The following is a 22,154-nucleotide window of genomic DNA, read 5'->3' on the forward strand; positions in this document are numbered from 1 at the left end:
TTTTGTGCTATGCCCACAGGTGATTCCATTGGTTGACTTAATTATGTCTGCAACTGTTAATTTGTGTCTTATTTTCCTTGTATTGTAGAGTATAAGGCTTAGCTCAATTTCAGGCACTCTCTTAAAACGTATTTTATTAAACAATACATATTAGTAGATCACTGGTTATTTAAAACTAAAAACAGGGAGTGAATGATATACAAATTACAATATATATATTTTCATATAAAATCTTTTAACGTGGTACTTGAACGTGGCGTAAGGCTGTGCAATAGTACGAAAATGAAATAAAAGGTAACTGTTGCATTCAACGCAGAAACTTTCAAAATAAGAAATCGAATTAGTGTTGTGTAAGTGGATGAATTACATTTCCCTAAGATATTTCCAAAGAATTTCAGCCTAGCACCTACTTATCCTAAAATTAGCTTTATCTCGTCATTAGTTCTCTCTAGGCAGTTATTCGTAGATATCTTCCGGATTGCCACTGTTTGGAGAGATTGATGGTGAAAAGTGTAATCGAGCAGTAGTCAGACTATTTTTTGTCCATTTATGAGCAGTCATTATATTTAATTACGTTTAGTATCAACATTCAGTATCTGCACCAGCGTGGATCCTTTGCAGTTCTTACAAATTTTCGTTATGTCTTCTGGTGTAATTAAACTTAGAGGCTGAGCCAACAAGTAATTCCGCACTGCAACCATCAGCCTGAAGTTATCCTTAACTTTCAACAATACCTTCCCCTCTCCTCTATTCCATAGACTTACAGCATCGTTCAAAAGGGCCTTGAAATCCTGCAGCAAATCATTATTGTGCTGCATCATCTACAAAGTACTGTTAACCCAGAGTGTTATCTACAGACACAAATACGAGTGGATGACTGTCACGAGAGCTATGTCGGTAGCGTAGGAAGGATGTTAGAAATGAAATGTTTTCTAATAATTTCTGCGTCTGATTTGATGTATCAGAAAACATCCTCGCTTGCACACAGGTAATTTGAGAATTCTGACCTGTGAATAGGGCTACACTAGGTTGATGCGTTAATAGTATCACAAACAGGGTGCAGTGTAACGCCGTAAATGCATATCCTCCAATTTCCATCTATTGTACTATAAATTTTTTTTCCTTATTTTGTTACCTGAAGATATGAAATTTCTGTGTCTTTATATATTGTAATTGTTTCACTATTTGTATATTTATATATTTATGCATTTATGTCGATGTATAATTGGTTTGTTTTGTAAATATTATTTGTATTTTTAAGCTGTGTCTAGCCTAGGGAAAACTATGCTATCGAACGACTACATCGATAGGTCGTGTGGAGAACCGAAGTGTTTAGGATCTTTGGTAGTGTTAACTCTGCCGCGTGGAGTGCGGGCAGAGCAGAGTCTGGCTGGAGTAGGGCGGTGGAGCAGTTGTGTTGAGTGACGCTCCCGCGAGATGCCGCGCTTTCGGGGTTTGGCAGCATGTAATTGCGCTCGACTTGCTATGTTAGTTTCTGACATGGTGTCGCGGACGGAATGCGTTAGCTGGCACACATCAAGAGCCCGTTTCGGCTGGAGACCGTGTCGAGAAGAAGGCGCGCCAACATCCAGCTTCTGCAACAGCTACGGCCGACAATGAGTGATTGTCGCCACCTCTCGACAGACGACTTCAAACCTTCAACCAACCAACAAGGAAAACTGGAAGCACGTAAAGTTTTAGAACTGTATGGCAGTCCTCAGCATTTAAAATTGTTCCATTTGCCTCACAAAATTACAGCAACTTAGCATGAACCTTTGTTGCTCATTGTCCCAATCGCATTACCAAGCAGGGTCCATTCCTTTTCCGAAATGTACCCGAGTGTCGTTGAAATTCAAAAACCAGTAGTAGAGTAATATCATTCCATTTCACTGGTATAATTTCAAAGTTCAGTTAAAGTATACATAACTGGCTACAATATTTAGATTACACAGTCACAAATTAAGAGTGCGAGTTTTGTTACCATATTTTAGCTTACCTGTGACTGCAGCTCAGCTTGGTACGTACTAAATTTTACTATTGCTAATTGTTCAGAATCATTTAATTCAAGTTCAAAGTTAAATCTCTTATTTCTAAATTGCGTAGATTCAAGTAGCTTTTGAAATGATTGTTGAAGTAACCCAAGACTAACCTTATTTTACTGAATTTCGTAGTGCTTCAGAAACAAAGCTCACTATTAATTTCAGTCACTAGATTAACTTTCAATTTTCCAGTTTAAATTAATTCTTTTGCTAAATTAAGTCAGAGTGTAGCGAAATTTATTACTTCTGACACACATTCAGTTTTCACACAACACGCTTTTAGTGCTAATTATATGTGCTATTATCTTTCATTTTCTGTTAGTATAGTAGTTGTTCATAGGACTTGCGACCGTAATTTTCCCCAATTCTCAAATATCTAATTAACGCCAATTAATTGTTAACGTAAAGACCGCACATTTACTTTCTTTATTAATTTTACCCTTTTCTCAAAATTAATTTCCACCAATTTCATTTGCATTTTTCCTTTCATTTAGATGTAACCCTTTCCTCCCTCTTTACATACAAATTAACTTCGGTGACGATTGCTTTTCCCAAATTTCCATTAGGTACACGCGGTTTAAATTTTTCTGTCATTAAGGTCGATAAATGAGGGGGAGGTTACAGCAGTTTTTTCCGTATGTCAACTCACGTGCTCCAATACAGTTACACAATAACATTTGCTAGATCCCTGTAATGATCCGTGTTAGGCGAGCGGCGAAATTTCTGTAGTGTATCTTGATTCATAATCAAGTGCTAACACCAGTTTTCCGAAAAATTATCCGTTATGCATGATTTGCTGCGAAATTATTGCCAGCTCGCGAAATCTTTAGCTATGTTAATGACGCTTCTTTCCCGAGTAAGATTCAGACGGAGAAATGTCACTGTTGTACACCAGCCTTCGCGTGACGCTTCTGGCGTTCGGATCATCTACATTAGATATCATTCAAGGGACAAATCTTCCTGAAGAATAAACGTAAGATATATTTTATTGTAATAACGTTTCAATTATCAGGTCTTAATAGTTTTCGTAAAAATGACGTTTTAAGAAAAAAATTAGCTACTCTAAATAATAAAGCTAGAAACCCAGAACTTTGTCAGAAGATGCCTATGGAGCTCATAAATAACTGGTGCAAGTTTCAAAGTTAAAGAACGAAACTTACGACCAGAATCCACGTTTTTATAAAAAAAAGGAAGGCGCTAAATATTGGACTTAGACACGCAAACCTTGCTTTATGCTCCAGTTCACCCTAAAACTAATAACTGACAGACCACGTTAAGCTACCTCTTGTAGTTTTTGAGTAATTAAGTTAAAACCAAATTTGTAACGAAAATATACCTGATTGTAGTAGTTTAAGTACCTGTAATAGAGGATTTTGGTTAAATCAGATGACAAAACCGACTAAATAATAAAGCTATAACAAATTTTAGAGTTGCAGTATTAATAACAGCGAATACAAGTTCTTGTAAAGCTATGGTTCAGATCTAACGATCTACCGTTAGTTCCACTATAAAAATTCTAGAAGGCAAAGTTTTCATTCAGGCGAGCTGAAACGTTTTCAGTGCTTTCAAACGAAGTACCTAAATACATGTGAAAATTAAGAAAGTTCTTAAATAATTCATAACTATGTTATCAAATACGCTACTAGCCATTAAAATTGCTACAGACGCGAAATTTAACAGGTAGGAAGAAGATGCTGTGACATGCAAATGATTAGCTTTTCAGAGCATTCACACAAGGCTGGCGCCGGTGGCGACACCTACAACGTGCCGACATGAGGAAAGTTTCCAACCGATTTCTCATATGGAAACAGCAGTTGACCGGCATTGCCTGGTGAAACGTTGTTGTGGAGCCTCGTGTAAGGAGGAGAAACGCGTACCATCACGTTTCCGACTTTGATAAAGGTCGGATTGTAGCCTATCGCGATTGTAGTTTATCGTGTCGCGACATCGCTGCTCGCGTTAGTCGAGATCCAATGACTGTTAGCAGAATGTCGAATCGGTGGGTTGAGGAGGGTAATACGGAACGCCGTGCTAGATCCCAACGGCCTCGTATCACTAGCAGTCGAGATGACAGGCATCTTATCCGCATGGCTGTAACGCATCGTGCAGCAGCATGGAGACCATGGCTGCGGTTACCCTTGACGCTGCATCACAGACAGTAGCGTCTGCCACGGTGTACTCAACGACGAACCTGGGTGCACGAATGGCAAAACGTCATTTTTTCGGATGAATCCAAGTTTTGTGTACAGCGTCATGATGGTCGCATCCGTGTTTGGCGACATCGCGGTGAACGCACATTGGAAGAGTGTAGTCGTCACCGCCACACTGGCGTATCACCCGGCATGATGATATGGGGTGCCACTGGTTACACGTCTCGGTCACCTCTTGTTCGCATTGACGGTACATAGAACAGTGGACTTCACATTTCAGATGTGTTACGACCCGTGGCTCTACCCTTCATTCGATCCCTGCGAATCCCTACATTTCAGGGATAATGCATGCACGTTGCAGGTCCTGTACGGGCCTTTCTGGATACAGAAAATGTTCGACTGCTGCCCCGGCCAGCACGTTCTCCAGATCTCTCATTAATTGAAAACGTCTGGTCAATGGTGGCTGAGCAACTGCCTCGTCACAATACGCCAGTCACTACTCTTGATGAACTGTGGTATCGTGTTGAAGCTGCATGGGCAGCTGTACCTGTACACGCTGTTGGGCTCAATGCCCAGGCGTATCAAGGCCGTTATTACGGCCAGAGAAGGTTGTTCTCGGTACTGATTTCTGAGTATCTATGCACCCAAATCGCGTGAAAATGTGATCACATGTCAGTTCTAGTATAATATATTTGTCCAATGAATACCCGTTTATCATCTGCATTTCTTCTTGGTGTAGCAATTTTAATGGTCAATAGTGTATTATGTGTCCGAGAAAACGGTCGTTCTGAGACTGCTGCCGCGTGTTAAGGCGGTAGGCAACAGATGTGCCCTCGGCCGTCCACTGCGTCACGTGCATAAATACAGCCCGAGAGACAGTAGTAATGTTCACTTCGCACTCTGCTACTGTAACATCTACGTCGGTTGAAGGTCGGATATCGCTCTGACTAGGATGACGTCAGAGACAGACTATGACAAATCGCGTATTTGCGGTAAAAACGGAGGACTGTACACCCTACTGGATCGCTTAGATTCCGCTAAAATAACAGTTAGTGTGCCGTTCGTGATAATTACAAATCCGCGTGGCGGACGGTGACTATTATTTCCACTTTTGTGGTGAGCATTTATTTCAAACACGCATTTCATTGTTATTAGGGCGAAAGACAATCTGGTAGGAACATACCGTAGAGGTCGCTTCTGAACTGCTAGTTGTGCTATTTATGACAGAAAGATTTACTGTCAATTAAATGTAGTGAATTTCAAAGCGTTGTACATGAGAGACTTTACTCAATGTACGTATGAACCAGAACTTCATACTTTCATTTAAAATCATAGTCCTTATCCCACTAAGCAGAAGGAGAATAGAAACACTTCTTTCAGTGGGATGTATCGGAATGTGGCCGTGCAGACTGGGAAATAAGGGCAGTCTGTTTCCTTCACTTTCTGGCTGACAACAAAACTAGTCGCCGGGCTCGCATGAGAAAGACAGCGAACAAAAACAAACACAAACAATCGTCGTATTTTAAACCCGCCACCCAACACCCTATCTCCAAAACCCTATGCTCAAACCACACCCCACCTGTATCCTACACTACAAAGTGAATCCATTTTGCTAAGTTGCAAGGAAAATAATGTATTAGCGACGAGACAAAGACATAGAGAACAGACTACATCAGGCAATAGTGTCATTTCTGGCCAAATCATCTGCTTTAATCTGAAGAAGAAATTTCTGAGAACGTATGTTACGAGTACAGTATCGTATGGAAGTGCACTATATCCTGCGTGTAGTGGCCGCGCGGTTTCAGGCGCCATGTTACGGATTGTGCGCTCTCTCCCGCCGGAGGTTCGAGTCCTACCTCGGGCATGGGTGTGTGTGTTGTTCTCAGTATAAGTTAGTTTCAGTAGAGTGTAAATCTAGGGACCGATGATCTCAGCAGTTTGGTCCCTTCGGAATTCACACACATTTGAAGTGCATTATTGTCGGTGGGAGAACTGGGAAAGAGAATCGAAGCGTTTAAAATATGGGGCTATAGATAGAGTTCGAAAATTAGTTTGACCGATAATATGAGAAATGAGAAAATTCTCCTAGGAATATGCATGGAGAGTAACGTGTGAAAAACATTAACAGGAACAAACACACTACGATAGGAAAAATGTTACAACATAAAATAATAACTTCCCTGGTAGCCGAGAGAGCTGTGGATGATAAAACCTATGTGGTAAAAACGTTATTGGAATATGTGAAATAGGTTGACGATATTGGATGCAAGCCCTACTCTGTGGTGAAGATGTTGGCATAGTAGGGGAACTCGGAGTGGGCAGCATGAAACCAGTCAGACGATCTAAAAAACAATGTTGTATGTGGTTTCAAGAGAATCTACGCTACGTTATCGATTGTCAAGACGAAGATTTTCGTGAATAATATCCTCCAGGCATTGCAATGTGGCAACACAGAAAAAGTCCACAGAATCATTATCGTCTGTTTTTCACATTCTTTGCCCAACTAAACACATAAAGCTGTTAATTCAGACATAGCCAGGATGGAGACGAACGACCTAAAAGTTTGACGTTAAGATAAAAAATTTTAAATAATATATCTTAAAGGTGATGATCGTTAGGGAATAACATTAAATGATGACTAGTTTCCGCTGATTACACAGCCATTTTCAGATCTGTAATAATAGCAAAAAACTGCAGTAAGATAGAGTACCAGAAGAAATTACACAGACCGGAATAATACAACCAAAAATTCGATTGTATACGGAGAAGAAAAACACGTGTAGTGTAGTTGATTTGCTGCAGTCACACGAAACCGTATGTACGTACACCTGCCTTCCGAAACCATTTGTCTAAGACATACAGTGGAAGAGGTACTAAATATGGTACATAAACTGTCTGTTTGAAAACCTCATCCCCGTCCTTGTTCTGGCGTTTTTACGCCTGCATAGTTTTCTGTACTTAGCGAGACGAAAATACACTGTCGAGGAACATAGCTGGTAGTTGTTATAATTCCTGTTGCAGATTATCGACGTCCTAGATGGCATGGGCTTGATGGCTCAAGGTATTCGGAACACCGACTACTTGTACCGGATAATGGAGGATAGTTTCCTGTAGATAACGCTCTGTGTAAGTGGGCTTTCGAAACATCGAGTGTCCACTTGTGCCATTGTTCTTGCATTGCACCAAGACCTCTAAAAACGGCAAATAAAGTTATGTCTCCATCTCCATAATAAATTTCACATATAAAATCTGCTTAGCCAATCTTTACTGCAGATCCATCTACTTCGACCTACCGTTATGATTCCCGTTTACTTCATAATGCGCGTAGGTGAATCCATATCTCATACAAAGTGAATAATTGGTCCATAAAAGCAATTTACGTATTCACTTCTTGTCTACATTCAACAGATGCACCCTCTGTCGTTGTGCACAGCTTAGTCATTTTTTGGTCTTCACGTAACTGGTGGAATACGGCTTCATATAACATGTCATAACATCATTTACTTCACACACTAAATCTTACGATACCACATCTACGTTAACATCCACATCCGCGCTCTGCAAACCATTGTGAAATGCGTGGGAGAGTGTACGTCACATCGTTCCAGTTATTACGACTTTCTCCTGTTTCATTCAAATATGGAGCGCGGGATGAATGGTTATTTAAATATCTCCATGCGCGCTAAAATAAATCTAACTTTGTCCTTACGGAGCATAAGGGCACAATACGCAGCGTGCTGTAATTTAATCCTAGCTTCATCATTTAAAGCTGGTTCTTGATACTTTGTAAGTGGGCTTTCTCTGGATACTTTATGTCTGTCTTCAAGAGACTGCTAGTTCAGTTCTGTGACACTATCCTATGGGTCAATCATACCTGTGACCATTTGTGCTACCCTTGTCTGTATTGGTTTAATACCACTTGCTAGTTCTATTTCTCATAGGTCCCACACGCTTGAGCTGTTTTCTAGGTTTTGTTAGCACGAGTAATTTACAAACAGTATCCTTTGTATATTGACTGAATTTCCCTAATACCACCAATAAAGCAAAGCCTTCCACCTGCTTTACCCACTATGGAGCCTTTGAGATCACTCCATTCTGAATCCCCACTAAGTGTTACACACAGGTATTTGTATAAGTCGACCGGTGTCATCTGTGACATATTGATATTACCGTCATAGGATACTGCGTTTCTTTTTCGTTTTGTGAAGTACACAGTTTTACATTTCTGAACATTTAAAGCAAGTCGCCAGTCTTCGGACCACTTTGAAATCTTGTCAAGCTCTGACTGCATGTAATAATAGCAACTCCTCTTAGACACTATCCATTGTAAATAACTGTGTCATCCGCGAAAAGTCAGATTACTATTAATATTGTCTGCAAGGTCATTACTATTCAGCAAGAAAAGCAGGGATCCCGACACACTTCTCTTTGTAACAATCGAGGATATTTCTACATCTTGCTTTTCCTATATATTTCCGCCTGTGACTGCGTTTTACCATGGGCCTTCACATCTTCAAGAGAAATAGAGCGATATTTGAAGTATATTTTTCACATACTTGTCCTTCAAAAGTTTTAAACCGTTCAAAACAAAAAGAACTTTACAGCAACTAGCTGAAAGCTGTGTGTACATTGGAATGAAACGCTCACAACAGGGTTACTTCAAAAAGGCGTTTAAATACAACTGTTCCCTACACGAAGTAGATACTCGACTTTTGTCATTGCACTACAGGTACTAACATTACAGATACAAAAGGGAATAGATACCATTGACGTTCCTGTACACCCGTGCTCATTTAATACAAAAGTTTACAGCAATCTTAAGTTATTCAGTAATTTCTGCCTGCAAGAAAACCAGCTACAGTTGCAAGAATATTTTGTTTAAAGTACGCCTGGTTTCGGTCTCACCCAGGGACATTTTCAGATCACTTCAAATGCACCTATTTTTGTATGAACAGATGTATTTGATGTCATCTAACATTAGCCGTGTGTGAGGACAAAAGTGGCAGTGTTTTCCAAATAAAATCTGTAGCCAGAAGAGCTTCTGTTATTGCTACCTGTTATTTGCAGTCGTGGAACTCGTCACAATAACAAAGGAGAATTTAAATGTTTGCCAGATAATTATGTAACAGCGATAACTGGTTCTGCCCTGAGAAAAAACAGTTTTTCTTGCTATATTGCTGTGTTCATGTTGTTCTAACAACGCAGCCTCTGCAATTTTCTGTTTCATGCCTAATAACTGGGCTTTGACTTTAATCATTACGTTTCGTCCCGTAGAGGACTCACAGTACGTGCACAAGTGTAGGATGTAGACAAAAGCGTTGGCATATGGAAGGTAGGATCGGAGTAGGCAGCGTACTCGGGGATAGGAGAGGCGGTCAAGGCTACCCCTGACGTCAAGCAGAAGATCCGGGTTCGACCCCAAGCACAGCACAAATTTTTATTGTTACCAATGCACAGAGTAGCCAAAGTTTTGCCGAATTTTCAAATGTGAATATGATTCTCGTCCAGTCCTTCTTGTTATAGTTCTTCAAGGGGAGCTGTAATTCCTTCTTACATATTAGGAAGCGAATGTGGTAGAGACGAAAGCTTCAACCACAAGATTTTTACCAGATACTTACCATTACTCATCTCTGCAGGAATGACAATGACAACCATTTCCCATAACCGTAAAATATGTACTTGAGAGATAAGGGAATAGAACGTAGGAAACCACGGCTAGTTTATCAATACGAATTACAAAATTTGTGAAATATCCTACTTTACATTGTATGGTGACTCAACCAGCAGGAAACTACGATAAGTAGATCATACCTCCAGGAAGTCTCTCGACGATAAACGCCAAGTCTCGAGTGGTGACTCGAGAACGCAGGACTTCTGGTGTGAGCACCCGGAAACGCTCTATCAGGTCCAGGTAGACTTGATCTGTAAGTCCTCTGAGCGAGTTGAGGAACGCACTGTCGATTTGTGCCCACTGCAGCCCACTGTCATGCAAGTCAACCACGGTGTCTATGGGAGGCTCATATCTATAAAAAGAACAAAATTGAAATTACTGTGTTAAATAGCAACTCTCATATGCTTAAGAGACCAACAATATTAGCATATTAACCCTTAGCTGCTGTACACTGTGTCAAAAGCAGGTTATGTTCTTTTTATTAATTTGATGCTGCCCTTCAACTTTTACCGCCTTACTCAGATTCTTTAACCTTCATCTGCATAATACACCAATAAATGTACACATCGATAACGTTTTACTTATTGCAATTCACACCCAACCCCATTTTTCCCTTTATTTCTCTTTTTGCATTAAATTTCTTATTCTTGCGTGATTAATGTTTCACTAACATATACATAAAATGAGATCGACAGGAAGTGCAAAATGGCTAAGCAGGGATGGCTAGAGGACAAATGTAAGGATGTAGAGGCTTATCTCACTAGGGGTAAGATAGATACTGCTTACAGGAAAATTAAAGAGACCTTTGGAGATAAGAGAACGACTTGTATGAATATCAAGAGCTCAGATGGAAACCCAGTTCTAAGCAAAGAAAAGAAAGCAGAAAGGTGGAAGGAGTATATAGAGGGTCTATACAAGGGCGATGTACTTGAGGACTATATTATGGAAATGGAAGAGGATGTAGATGAAGATGAAATGGGAGATACGATACTGCTTGAAGAGTTTGACAGAGCACTGAAAGACCTGAGTCGAAACAAGGCCTCCGGAGTAGACAACATTCCATTGGAACTACTGACGGCCCTGGGAGAGCCAGTCCTGACAAAACTCTACCATCTGGTGAGCAAGATGTATGAAACAAGCGAAATACCCTCAGCCTTCAAGAAGAATATAATAATTCCAATCCCAAAGAAAGCAGGTGTTAACAGATATGAAAATCACCGAACTATCAGTTTAATAAGTCACAGCTGCAAAATACTAACATGAATTCTTTACAGACGAATGGAAAAACTAGTAGAAGCCAACCTCGGGGAAAATCAGTTTGGATTCCGTAGAAACACTGGAACACGTGAGGCAATACTGACCTTGCGACTTACCTTAGAAGAAATATTAAGGAAAGGCAAACCTACGATTCTAGCATTTGTAGACTTACAGAAAGCTTTTGACAGTGTTGACTGGAATACTCTCTTTCAAATTCTAAAGGTGGCAGGGGTAAAATACAGGGAGCGAAAGGCTATTTACAATTTGTACAGAGACCAGATGGCAGTTATAAGAGTCGAGGGACATGAAAGGGAAGCAGTGGTTGGGAAGGGAGTAATACACGGTTGCAGCCTCTCCCCGATGTTGTTCAATCTGTATATTGAGCAAGCAGTAAAGGAAACAACAGAAAAATTCGGAGTAGGTATTAAAATCCATGGAAAAGAAATAAAAACTTTGAGGTTCGCCGATGACATTGTAATTCTGTCAGGGACAGCAAAGGGCTTGGAAGAGCAGTTGAATGGAATGGACAGTGTCTTGAAAGGAGGATATAAGATGAACATCAATAAAAGCAAAACGAGGATAATGGAATGTAGTCGAATTAAGTCGGGTGATGCTGAGGGAATTAGATTAGGAAATGAGACACTTGAAGTAGTAAAGACGTTTTGCTATTTGGGGAGCAAAATAATTGATGATGGTCGAAGTAGAGAGGATATAAAATGTTGACTGGCAATGGCAAGGAAAGCGTTTCTGAAGAAGAGAAATTTGTTAACATCGAGTATTGATTTAAGTGTCAGGAAGTCATTTCTGAAAGTATTTGTATGGAGTGTAGCCATGTATGGAAGTGAAACATGGACGATAAATAGTTTGGACAAGAAGAGAATAGAAGCTTTCGAAATGAGGTGTCACAGGAGAATGCTGAAGATTAGATGGGTAGATCACATAACTAATGAGGAAGTACTGAATAGGATTGGGGAGAAGAGAAGTTTGTGGCACAACTTGACCAGAAGAAGGGATCGTTTGGTAGGACATGTTCTGAGGCATCAAGGGATCACCAATTCAGTATTGGAGGGCAGCGTGGAGGGTAAAAATCGTAGAGGGAGACCAAGAGATGAATAAACCAAGCAGATTCAAAAGGATGTAGGTTGCAGTAGGTACTGGGAGATGAAGAAGCTTGCACAGGATAGAGTAGCATGGAGAGCTGCATCAAACCAGTCTCAGGACTGAAGACCACAACAACAACAACAACATACTTTTGATTTCGGTGATGGTTTTCTGTTTATCTCCTCATGAGACATTTTATTAGAAATAATTTCTACGACAATATTTTTCCGTTTGTTTCGATAGAATTTGATGCATTGATAATGCTATACGATCAGGAAAAATATGACTTCATTAATGTAAATTAAATACAACGAACAATAAGGAAAAGAATGATAAGTTACATTACTAGTAATCACAGAGAATGAACCTTGTACTTGTATTAAATCATTTAGGGAAACAACTCACAACTACAAATGTTAAAAATGTTATATCTTCATTTCAGAACTTGTATATTGTAAGTTACACTTATTTTAGTGTCACATTTGAAAGGCCCTGAGATATTACAGCAGTGAAATGAAAATGTTGAAATGAAAATGTAGAAATACCGTCTACTTTGTCTCAATAACACGCTGTTTGTCTCTGATAGCATATAATATTTCCAAAAGTGTCTTCAATGTTGTGCTACAGAGTTGTATATAAATTACTCAACAACAGAAAAGAATTGTTTTCCTCACATACTTATCACTTCCATTATTTGCTATCATTCATTTGAATTAGTTAAGTAGCATGAGCTACAAATTTTCGTGTTATAGGACAGAGTCTTACATGAAGCCACACGAACAATTTTATCACACACTGGGTCCTCTTTTGGATTAAAAATATTCTTGTACCTGAATTGAGTCACGCCAAAATTCTAATTCGCAGTATAATAAATATTAGGAAAGTAATACACCATTACACTGCCAAAATTGCGAAGCTAGAAAATGTAGAGCCATCCATCACAATAACGCTACATCTTCAACTTCACAGATAAACTAACGCTATTTTTCAATAAAATTATCAGTTGTAACTACCAACAGAGAATCAGCCTTAAATAATGTAACCGTTGATTACATTAACATTTTCATAATACAAATTACTGTAACTGAGAATGCTACAAGATATATACTTCTCTTATTTCGCGTGTAGTGCCAGATACAAACATAAAATTTATATGAACGCTTTGTTCGAAAATTGAGCTTAGTGGTTAACCATCATATTTAATTTTTAGCCGCTGACCGCCATCAGTACAAAACTGTATGCGTTGATTTGCCTTTCGATCACATAATCACAGTTGAAATGTTGAGTTTCCACATAACGTACCTTGGATACTGTGTTAAGACGATAAATATGCTCTACAGAGGTTTGAGAAGTATTTGGCAATGCAGATCGTTTTTGACACTTAGAAAAATTGACATGTCATAGTAATGCGTGTATTCGAAATAAACGAGAAACGCGTATGTGAAACCAATGAAAACCACTGAAGCGGAGTCAATGTTTGGTCGAAGGGAGAGGGGGGGGGGAGGAGGAGGAGGAGGAGGAGGAGGAGGAGGAGGAGGGGCGCTCAGATGAGATGCAATGACATGAAATTATAATAGTGCAAGACGTTCTGATGTTCTGAACATGCAGTGTAAAGAATCTGGTAACACGATAAGTGGGAAATCATAGCAAAAATTTTCATTTGTAATTACATATCACTAACAGTTCATTTTGCGCACTTGAATGTAAAGTCACAAAGCAAAAAATAAATTTCCGAAGAAAGCATATGAAAGAGAGCTCCAACGAATATGACGATAGTACCAATATTCTCATGCTTACGATATGGTGTTCATTACAACCAATATGATGTATAATAACGCCCCTGTTAATTGTAATACTGTGCTTTTTGATTAGTTAACACTATGATGAACCAGGTTCCTTCAACTACGAAATTATTTCAATGCATTCACTTTGAACGCAGCTTATTAATATAAAATAACTTTGCGTCTCATAAGCGTTTCACATTACACATTATTTTGCGATACTGTGTGATGTTAAACGAGAGAACCGCCACTTTGCGTGGCCGCCCTTGCTCACTAACTCTTCGGTTGCCGTGCGCGCTACTGCACGGTTTTTGCGTCAGTGATATTGTTTTCAAACATATTCCCATAATAATTAAAACTTTTGATATTGAAGTTAATTGTGAGATAAAATTTGGCAGCATAGTAAATTAGGTTAACTAGTGATTACTAGTAATTAATTACAATTAAATAAGCAGTAAGTGGTATGGCAACTGATAGTTAATTAATGTGGGTGACCGTGAAGGTAACACAAACACTAATTGTCATTTCCCCCAGGGACTTACACCTAGTGAGTACTTGATTGGCGACCACGGGATACCGAGCTGATGAGTTTCGAGTAGCTTCCGCTTACTTATGCCTGGCTCCCCTCTTCTTATCTTTCCTTCCTGGCCATCCTTGGCCTCCTTTTGTTCTTTTACGGCCCCAATGCTGTTGGGTTTCGAGGAATAATATGTCTTTGGACATTAGAACCTCTGCTTCTCAGGCTCCATGGTCAACGGCTTGGAGGAGGGCTGCCTGTATGGTCTCAACGATGGGAAGGGCGGTTAAACCATCTTTGACCAAAAGAGAAGTCCTAAATGGTAACTACAGCCGAGATGGAGACGACCGGTACAGTGCAGTTGGGAGATAACTAACAATAAGATAAAAAAGTAATGTCTGTTCTCCAGAGGAGCGGCTACAAAAGGCGTCCGTTCTCCACGTCAGAAGCGGCCTAAAGTCACGCTTGCAACAGCTTCTGAACTGCTTGGCGACAAGCTTTATGACAATCCGGCAGTAAAACCACTTTCACATCCTTATGGAAATGATGTCCCAAGGATTCGGTAGCACGGTTGGGGCGTCCCCTGAAAGCGACACATTTTGGTAGAGCCCAGTCAGCGTGGCCAATACGAAAGACTTACCATCGCAAGGGCGATTTTCTTGAGGACAATATTATAGAAGTGGAAGAGATGTAGATGAAGATGAAATAGGAGATATGATACTGCGTGAAGAGTTTGACAGAGCACTGACAGACCTAAGTCGGAACAAGGCCCCAGGAGTACACAACATTCCACTAGAACTACTGACAGCCTTGGGAGAGTCAGGCCTAACAAAACTCTATCATCTAGTGAGCAAGATTATCAGACAGGCGAAATACCCTCAAACTTCAAGAAGAATAGAATAACTCCAATCCCAAAGAAAGCAGGTGTTGACAGATGAGAAAATTACCGAACTATCAGTTTAATAAGCCATGGCTGCAAAATATTAACACGAATTCTTTACAGACGAATGGAAAAACTGGTAGAAGCCGACCTCGGGAAGATCATTTTGGATTCCATAGAAATGTTGGAACACTTGAGGCAATACTGACCCTACGACTCATCTTAGAAAATAGATTAAGGAAAGGCAAACCTATGTTTCTAGCATTTGTAGACTTAGAGAAAGCTGACATCGTGGGTTGTCGGGTGTTCTGCCGGATATCAGCGTCGTACTTGCACGATATTTCGGTCGCGTAGCTCGTAACCTTCATCAGGTGCGACCTGAGACTGCTCCTCGAGTGGACCTGGTCCAGTATTTATGCCTATGGCCTTCCCCCTCCACCAATGCCTGCAGGCGCTTCCTCTGTGGTCCGTGCCCATTCCCTGCGACCTGCTGGAGCGTTGCTGCTCCGTGTTCCGTCCGCTGCGGTCCTAGAACCGGGAGCTAAATGCTATTTACAATTTGTACAGAAACCAGATGGCAGTTATAAGAGTCGAGGGGCACGAAATGGATGCAGTGGTTGGGAAGGGAGTGAGACAGGGTTGTAGCCTATCCCAGATGCTATTCAATATGTATATTGAGCAAGCAGTAAAAGAAACAAAAGAAAAATTCGGAGGAGGAATTAAAATCCGTGGAGAATAAATAAAAACTTTGAGGTTCGCCGATGACCTTGTAATTCTGTCAGAGACAGTAATGGACCTTGAAGAGCAGTTTAACGGAATGACCAGTGTCTTGAAAGGAGGATATAAGATGAACATCAACAGAAGCAAAACGAGGGTAATGGAATTTAGTTGAATTAAATCGGGTGATGCTGCGGGAATTAGATTAGGAAATGAGAGGCTTAAATTAATAAATGAGTTCCGCTACTTGGGGAGTAAAATAACTGAGGACTGTCGAAGTGGAGATGATATAAAATGTAGACTGGCAATGGCAAGGAAAGCGTTTCTGAAGAAGAGAAATTTGTTGATATCGAGTATAGATTTAAGTGTCAGGAAGTCGTTTGTGAAAGTATTTGTATCTAGTGTAACCATGTATGGAAGTGAAACGTGGACGATAAATAGTTTGGGCAAGAAGAGAATAGAAGCTTTCGAAATGTGGTGCTACAGAAGAATGATGAAGATTAGATGGGTAGATCACATAACTAATGAGGAGGTATTTAATGGAATTGGAGAGAAGAGAAATTTGTGGCACTTCACTAGGAGAAGGGATCGGTTGGTAGGGCATATTCTGAGGCAACAAAGTATCACCAAGTTAGTATTGGAGGGCAGCGTGGAGGGTAAAAGTCGTAGAGGGAGACCAAAAGATGAATACACTAAACAGATTCAGGAGGTTGGAGATTGCAGATGGTACTGGAAGATGAAGAAGCTAGCACAAGATAGAGTGGCACGGAGAGCTTCATCAAACCAGTCTCAGGACTGAAGACCACAACAACAACACAACCATCGCAAGGCGGCGGAGGCTAAACAAGCGAGCCTATACATTCTGTCTCTCGTCACTGAACGTCGGAACTGTGACTGGACGATGCAGCGAACTTAGGCACTCGAAAGGAGGCGCATCGATATTTGTGCAGTCTAAGAAACAAGGTTGCGTCAACATAATTCATATGACATTGATTGTGGTTATAAACTGCTATACAACAGAACCTGCAGAACAACTGACGGTGCCGGCATTATCATATCAGCGAAATTCCATGGTTCTGTCACTGAGGTGCAGTGTTACGACGATCTCCTTATGAAAATTGTCTACACTGCATATTGACAAACAATCCACTTCTTAAGTATCTATGCCTCATCAACAGTCCGGAGTGCGGAAACCAAAGATGCCTGCCTCGCACTGTTTGACGAGAAGACTAGTGACGTGAATAGACATGTCGGTCAAAGAAAAGAAGATCATGACTTCCACGGTGGATATGGACATGGAGAGAAGAACGGTGAAGGGCAGCGAATCGTCGAGTAAATAGAAAATCATAATCTGGTCATCAAGAACACTTAAAACATCCTGAAACTCACATAAACATGTATTTTAGTGGATCAAACGTGACTCCACATGATATCATCGTAAGCTTAGAATCAACCCACCAACATCTTGGTACTCTGCCAGAAATAGACCATCAAAAATCGAATGGTGGCGCGTCAAGGAGAAGGAGGCTGACATTAAGTCAGAAATTACAGTGCCCTCAATTACCACAGTCGAAATAGCTGGACTAAATTGTAGATCTCTGTTGATGAAGCGGCGCGCTGTATTGTCGGAACTACGAAACCAGGACGACTTAGGATCACCAAAGATATGTGGTATCGGAATGACGATTTTAATGATGACGTACGCACGAAAAAAAAAAAACTATCACGAATTTCTTGAAGACCAAACACTACCCAGTTGGAACGCCTACAAACAATCACGTAGAGGGACGAAGAACTTTATTGCTGTCGCCAACGCGGCAAGGTTCTTCCACGCGTGGATCAGTAATCAGATCGGGCGGTAATTAGAACACACAGCAAGGCTTCCTCTCTTTTCGAAGATGGTTACAATTATTACCTGCTGCCAATCTATTGGTATTCTACCTTCTCTGATGATATGGTTGAAAAGATATGTTATCCAACCTACCACACTGCATTGCTGAGAACACCATAATTCTGCTGGGATGTCATCGGGCCATTGGGTTTCCCTCTCTTCATCTCTTTCAGAGCAGCCTCAACTTCGGCAGTTTCTTTGATTGGTCCTTCAGCAGCTGATATGGTTGGTATTAGTGGATGGAGAAATTGCTTGGTCGAAATGCTCTTAAAGTAGGTCCCTTGCTTTTTTACACTCGGCCATCAGCTCATTCGCTTCATTAATGATGCCGCAACAGTATTCAGATCTCTACACGAAACTAGACACACGCGAAAGAGAATCTGACGTTTATTGACTAGTTGAATCAAAATTTCGAAAAACGAAAGACATCCAACACTTGTTTCAAAAGAAAAACACCTTTTGCATGCTACAGTTTAAGTTTTTGTTATGTAACTTGTGCGCTCACAATATAAGGCCACAGACACCAAAATCGCAAACGATTATGGCTTCTACAGATAACCACTTAGAAGTCTGTGGCATAGTTAGGACTCAGTTGTATTAGCAGGCAGCTGTATATAGATCCATGACCACACCAACTATTCCCCAAAACTACACTTCTATCAGTTCACTAGAATAATATCCATGCATACCTCGAAATTACGATTATGTGTGCAATTTTACACACAAAATCAATTACCCATACTGTGCAACAGTCACAAGATAGTTTTCTGTACAGTCACACGTACACTACCAATGACGCTCACAGTATTATAACAATAACATAATTTTCCATATGGCTTTCGCTTAGAGGAAACAACCACACGCCCAGCGTGTCCACAAAATAGCCACATAAAGGAGCACTTTACATATGGACCTTCCATATGCAATATTACTGGTATTTTGTGACACTGTATTCACAGCCTGTACTGTTGACTGTAAACTATGTTGCATTACTCGACCGCTGAAAATACCGCTGTCGGTCACTAGAGCAACCTGCTAGTGCTCCTCCTGTATTGTTAAGGACCCTGAATGCTTCTCCACTGACATCGGCTTTCTCGCATCCGCGAAAAGACACCAATTGAACGTTGGATTAATCGCGTGCACACAGGAGCCACGAACCACGCTGACCGTCTGTGAAATCCCGAACTCGGCTCGTGGGCGCTCGTTTAGGAGAAGGCTTCACGTCTTTTGCTGTCCACAGACTGACTCCGTCGTCAATTTCTTAAACTCGCAGCTGCTACACCCATTAAGAAGAGTAATATGAACGTCTCAACACTCGAATAACGGTTCGCCAAGCTTTCTCAGCCGTAGGTACCACCGCTATTGGCAGAGGGCCGTGTCATCGTGCGCCTCTTCTGCTGCTCCACTGTTCGCACCTCGAAGCGTCGCCCGCCTCTGCAATACCAGCCGCCGCTCTAGCCCGGTCACACCCTACGTCGACCGCCGGCGTCTCCATGGGCTGCCCTGCGGTGACTACACTCGATTGTGTGCACGCTGATCGCGGAGCAGGTGATATTCCACCTTGCCGCGCCTAAGGTCAGCTCGGAGTGTCGCTCGCTACCTGTGGCACGACAGCTGCCGAGCGAACCCTCTAGCTTAATAGTCGCCAAAGAGGACCGCTTTCACAGCCGGCTGGGTTTAGCAGGAAGAAAGACGTGCCACGAATTGCCAATTCACGTCATAAACTAACCTTAGTGCAAATTTATGATAAAATATTCTGCGACGTCGGTAAAACAACTAAACCTTCATCTGTTACTATCATCTCAGTGAATAAGACACACACTGCTCCCGCTAATACATGCCACCAAAAAAACATGGATAAAGAGAAAAAATATCATGGTGCGGTTTTCACTACACTGAACCTGGTTAATTTGCTGTCGTACACAAGCAATTGTTAACGTCAGCTGTATCGTGACGTGGAGTTTTTACAGGAACGGAACCATATACATTTTCTCTGACACTGGGAGAAGCTTTGAAGAATAACTACGTAAGAAGTTCGGATCTTTATCAAACAATAGCGAAAATTCCACAAACGTCTTCCGCACTGCACCAGATTTAGGCAAACACATAATTCAGTTACTGTTCATATGTTTAGTAGTGTTGTGACTGTCACATCAAGTGCTCAAACCGATAACCTTGAGTATTGATTATTTCTATAGATCGATCCTGGACGCCCGCATCTCGTGGTCGTGCGGTAGCGTTCTCGCTTCCCACGCCCGGGTTCCCGGGTTCGATTCCCGGCGGGGTCAGGGATTTTCTCTGCCTCGTGATGGCTGGGTGTTGTGTGCTGTCCTTAGGTTAGTTAGGTTTAAGTAGTTCTAAGTTCTAGGGGACTTATGACCACAGCAGTTGAGTCCCATAGTGCTCAGAGCCATTTGAACCATTTGATCCTGGACGGGCAGCACTGCGCACGGAACTGCATCTGGATACGCTACAGTCGAGTCACATTCTATACGGCATTTCTTGTCTTTGGGAGCTATTGGTGTTTCCTTCTCGACTACAGATCAAAACCCAGTGCTGTTGTGTCTGTTGGGCGTGCAGGTAGTTTTGAATTACCTGAACGACCGATCCAAATTCCTCTTCAAATTATTGGAGGACACCTGGAGTTACCAGTGTGAAGCAATCAGAATATATGTCATACTAGTATTGCATGGATTACGGAATGCCTAGTGACCATCGGAATATTTACCAACAACAGTCACAGCTTTATATCTGTAATTTAGAGTACTTCTGGTAAAAGGGGAACCAATGACCTCACAATACGTTGTCCGACAAAGGTCGTTATTTGCCCATTTCAGTCAGCATGGATTTTCAAGTTACCTTTTCTGAAAAATTATTTCTAAGATCGATTTACCCATGCTTCGTAAATAATGCTTCTTCCGCAGAAACGTCTCATTACTTTACTGTTTTTGAAGACACCATTCGGTGAAACGTAAGCAATTTTGAAAATCATTCTCATGAAACTCTGATGGAGCGAAATCTGGAAACGATTAAATGTGTTGAAGGTAGTATTAACAGAATATTTGTGTGGCTAAGCTCTTTCGAACATTCACGCTGTCTCATGGCGACGTGCGGACTGCGTTTCAACGCATCTAAAATACACTGCTCAAAGGAATTAGGAAAACACGACTTGGGTGTCTGCCATACTTCTCTGAGAAGTAACGGAGGACTCGATACGTTACCATATTATAGCTTTATCCTTCACACATTAAGCACCCAAGAAAGCATCATTAGATGTTCTTTCATATACAGATCTAGAACTGAAATGTGCGACAAGTGTCGAAAACTAAGTGGAAACAATCATCCATTCCGCCATCCTTCGTGCTTTTCGTTGATCTTTGAGAGCTTCAATAACGTGTATGCCCTCCACGAGCGTTTATCACCGCCTGACACCTATGTAGCATGCTCCGCATAAGTCTGAGGAGGTCACGCTCTGGTATCCGTTCCCATTCTGTAATAACAGCGGTTGAGAGTTCTTGAAGAGTTTTTGACAGAAATGATGGCTAATAACACGTCTGTCACGCATGTCCCTGACAGGCTTGATGTAATTTGGGTCGGGACCAACCGCTGGCCGCTCCATTAACTCAATGTCCAGGGTTCGCAAAACACCCCTGATGATGCTCGCGACATGGGCCCCAGCTTTATAGTGCATATAGGGCAACCACCGCATGCAGCAGTGACCACATGGTCCAAAAGGATATATTAAATGTTCTAGGAGGCGGTAAGGCGATTATGGAGAACCACAAGACCCATAATGCATCCCCACACCACCCCAGGACCTTTGCCAAATCTGCTTATTTCCTGGCCAACATTTGACAGGTACCGCTCACCACGGCGTCTCGACCCACGGACATAAAAATCTTACGTCAGAGGAAATCTGTACTCAATTGTGAACTACACTAATAACAGTAGTCAGTGACGAAGTTGCCAATTGACATGGGAAAGACAGAGATGTTGCATCAAGCAAGGTACTCTGGACGACTGAGTCGTACGGTCTTCTCTTGTAACCTGTTCCTTACAGTTCGATTGGATATCAGGCTCCAGAGGTCCTTCTAAAGTTGTCTTGCGGTGCTCTGAGGGGTAGCCATACAACAGCGAAACGCAGAGATGG

General features: G+C 41.3%; 1 protein-coding gene across 1 annotated transcript in view; it reads right to left on the reverse strand.

Annotated features, from left to right (window-relative positions):
* LOC126456599 (glutamate receptor ionotropic, kainate 2-like) overlaps nucleotides 1-22,154 on the reverse strand; it is a 60,474-nt gene that overhangs the window by 20,464 nt on the left and 17,856 nt on the right. Inside the window, exon 5 of the mRNA XM_050092344.1 lies at nucleotides 10,001-10,212. Coding sequence (XP_049948301.1) covers nucleotides 10,001-10,212 — 212 coding nt within the window. The remainder of the gene's footprint in view (nucleotides 1-10,000; nucleotides 10,213-22,154) is intronic.

The sequence above is a fragment of the Schistocerca serialis genome, chromosome 2, assembly GCF_023864345.2.
Source record: "Schistocerca serialis cubense isolate TAMUIC-IGC-003099 chromosome 2, iqSchSeri2.2, whole genome shotgun sequence".
Classification (NCBI taxonomy): domain Eukaryota; kingdom Metazoa; phylum Arthropoda; class Insecta; order Orthoptera; family Acrididae; genus Schistocerca; species Schistocerca serialis.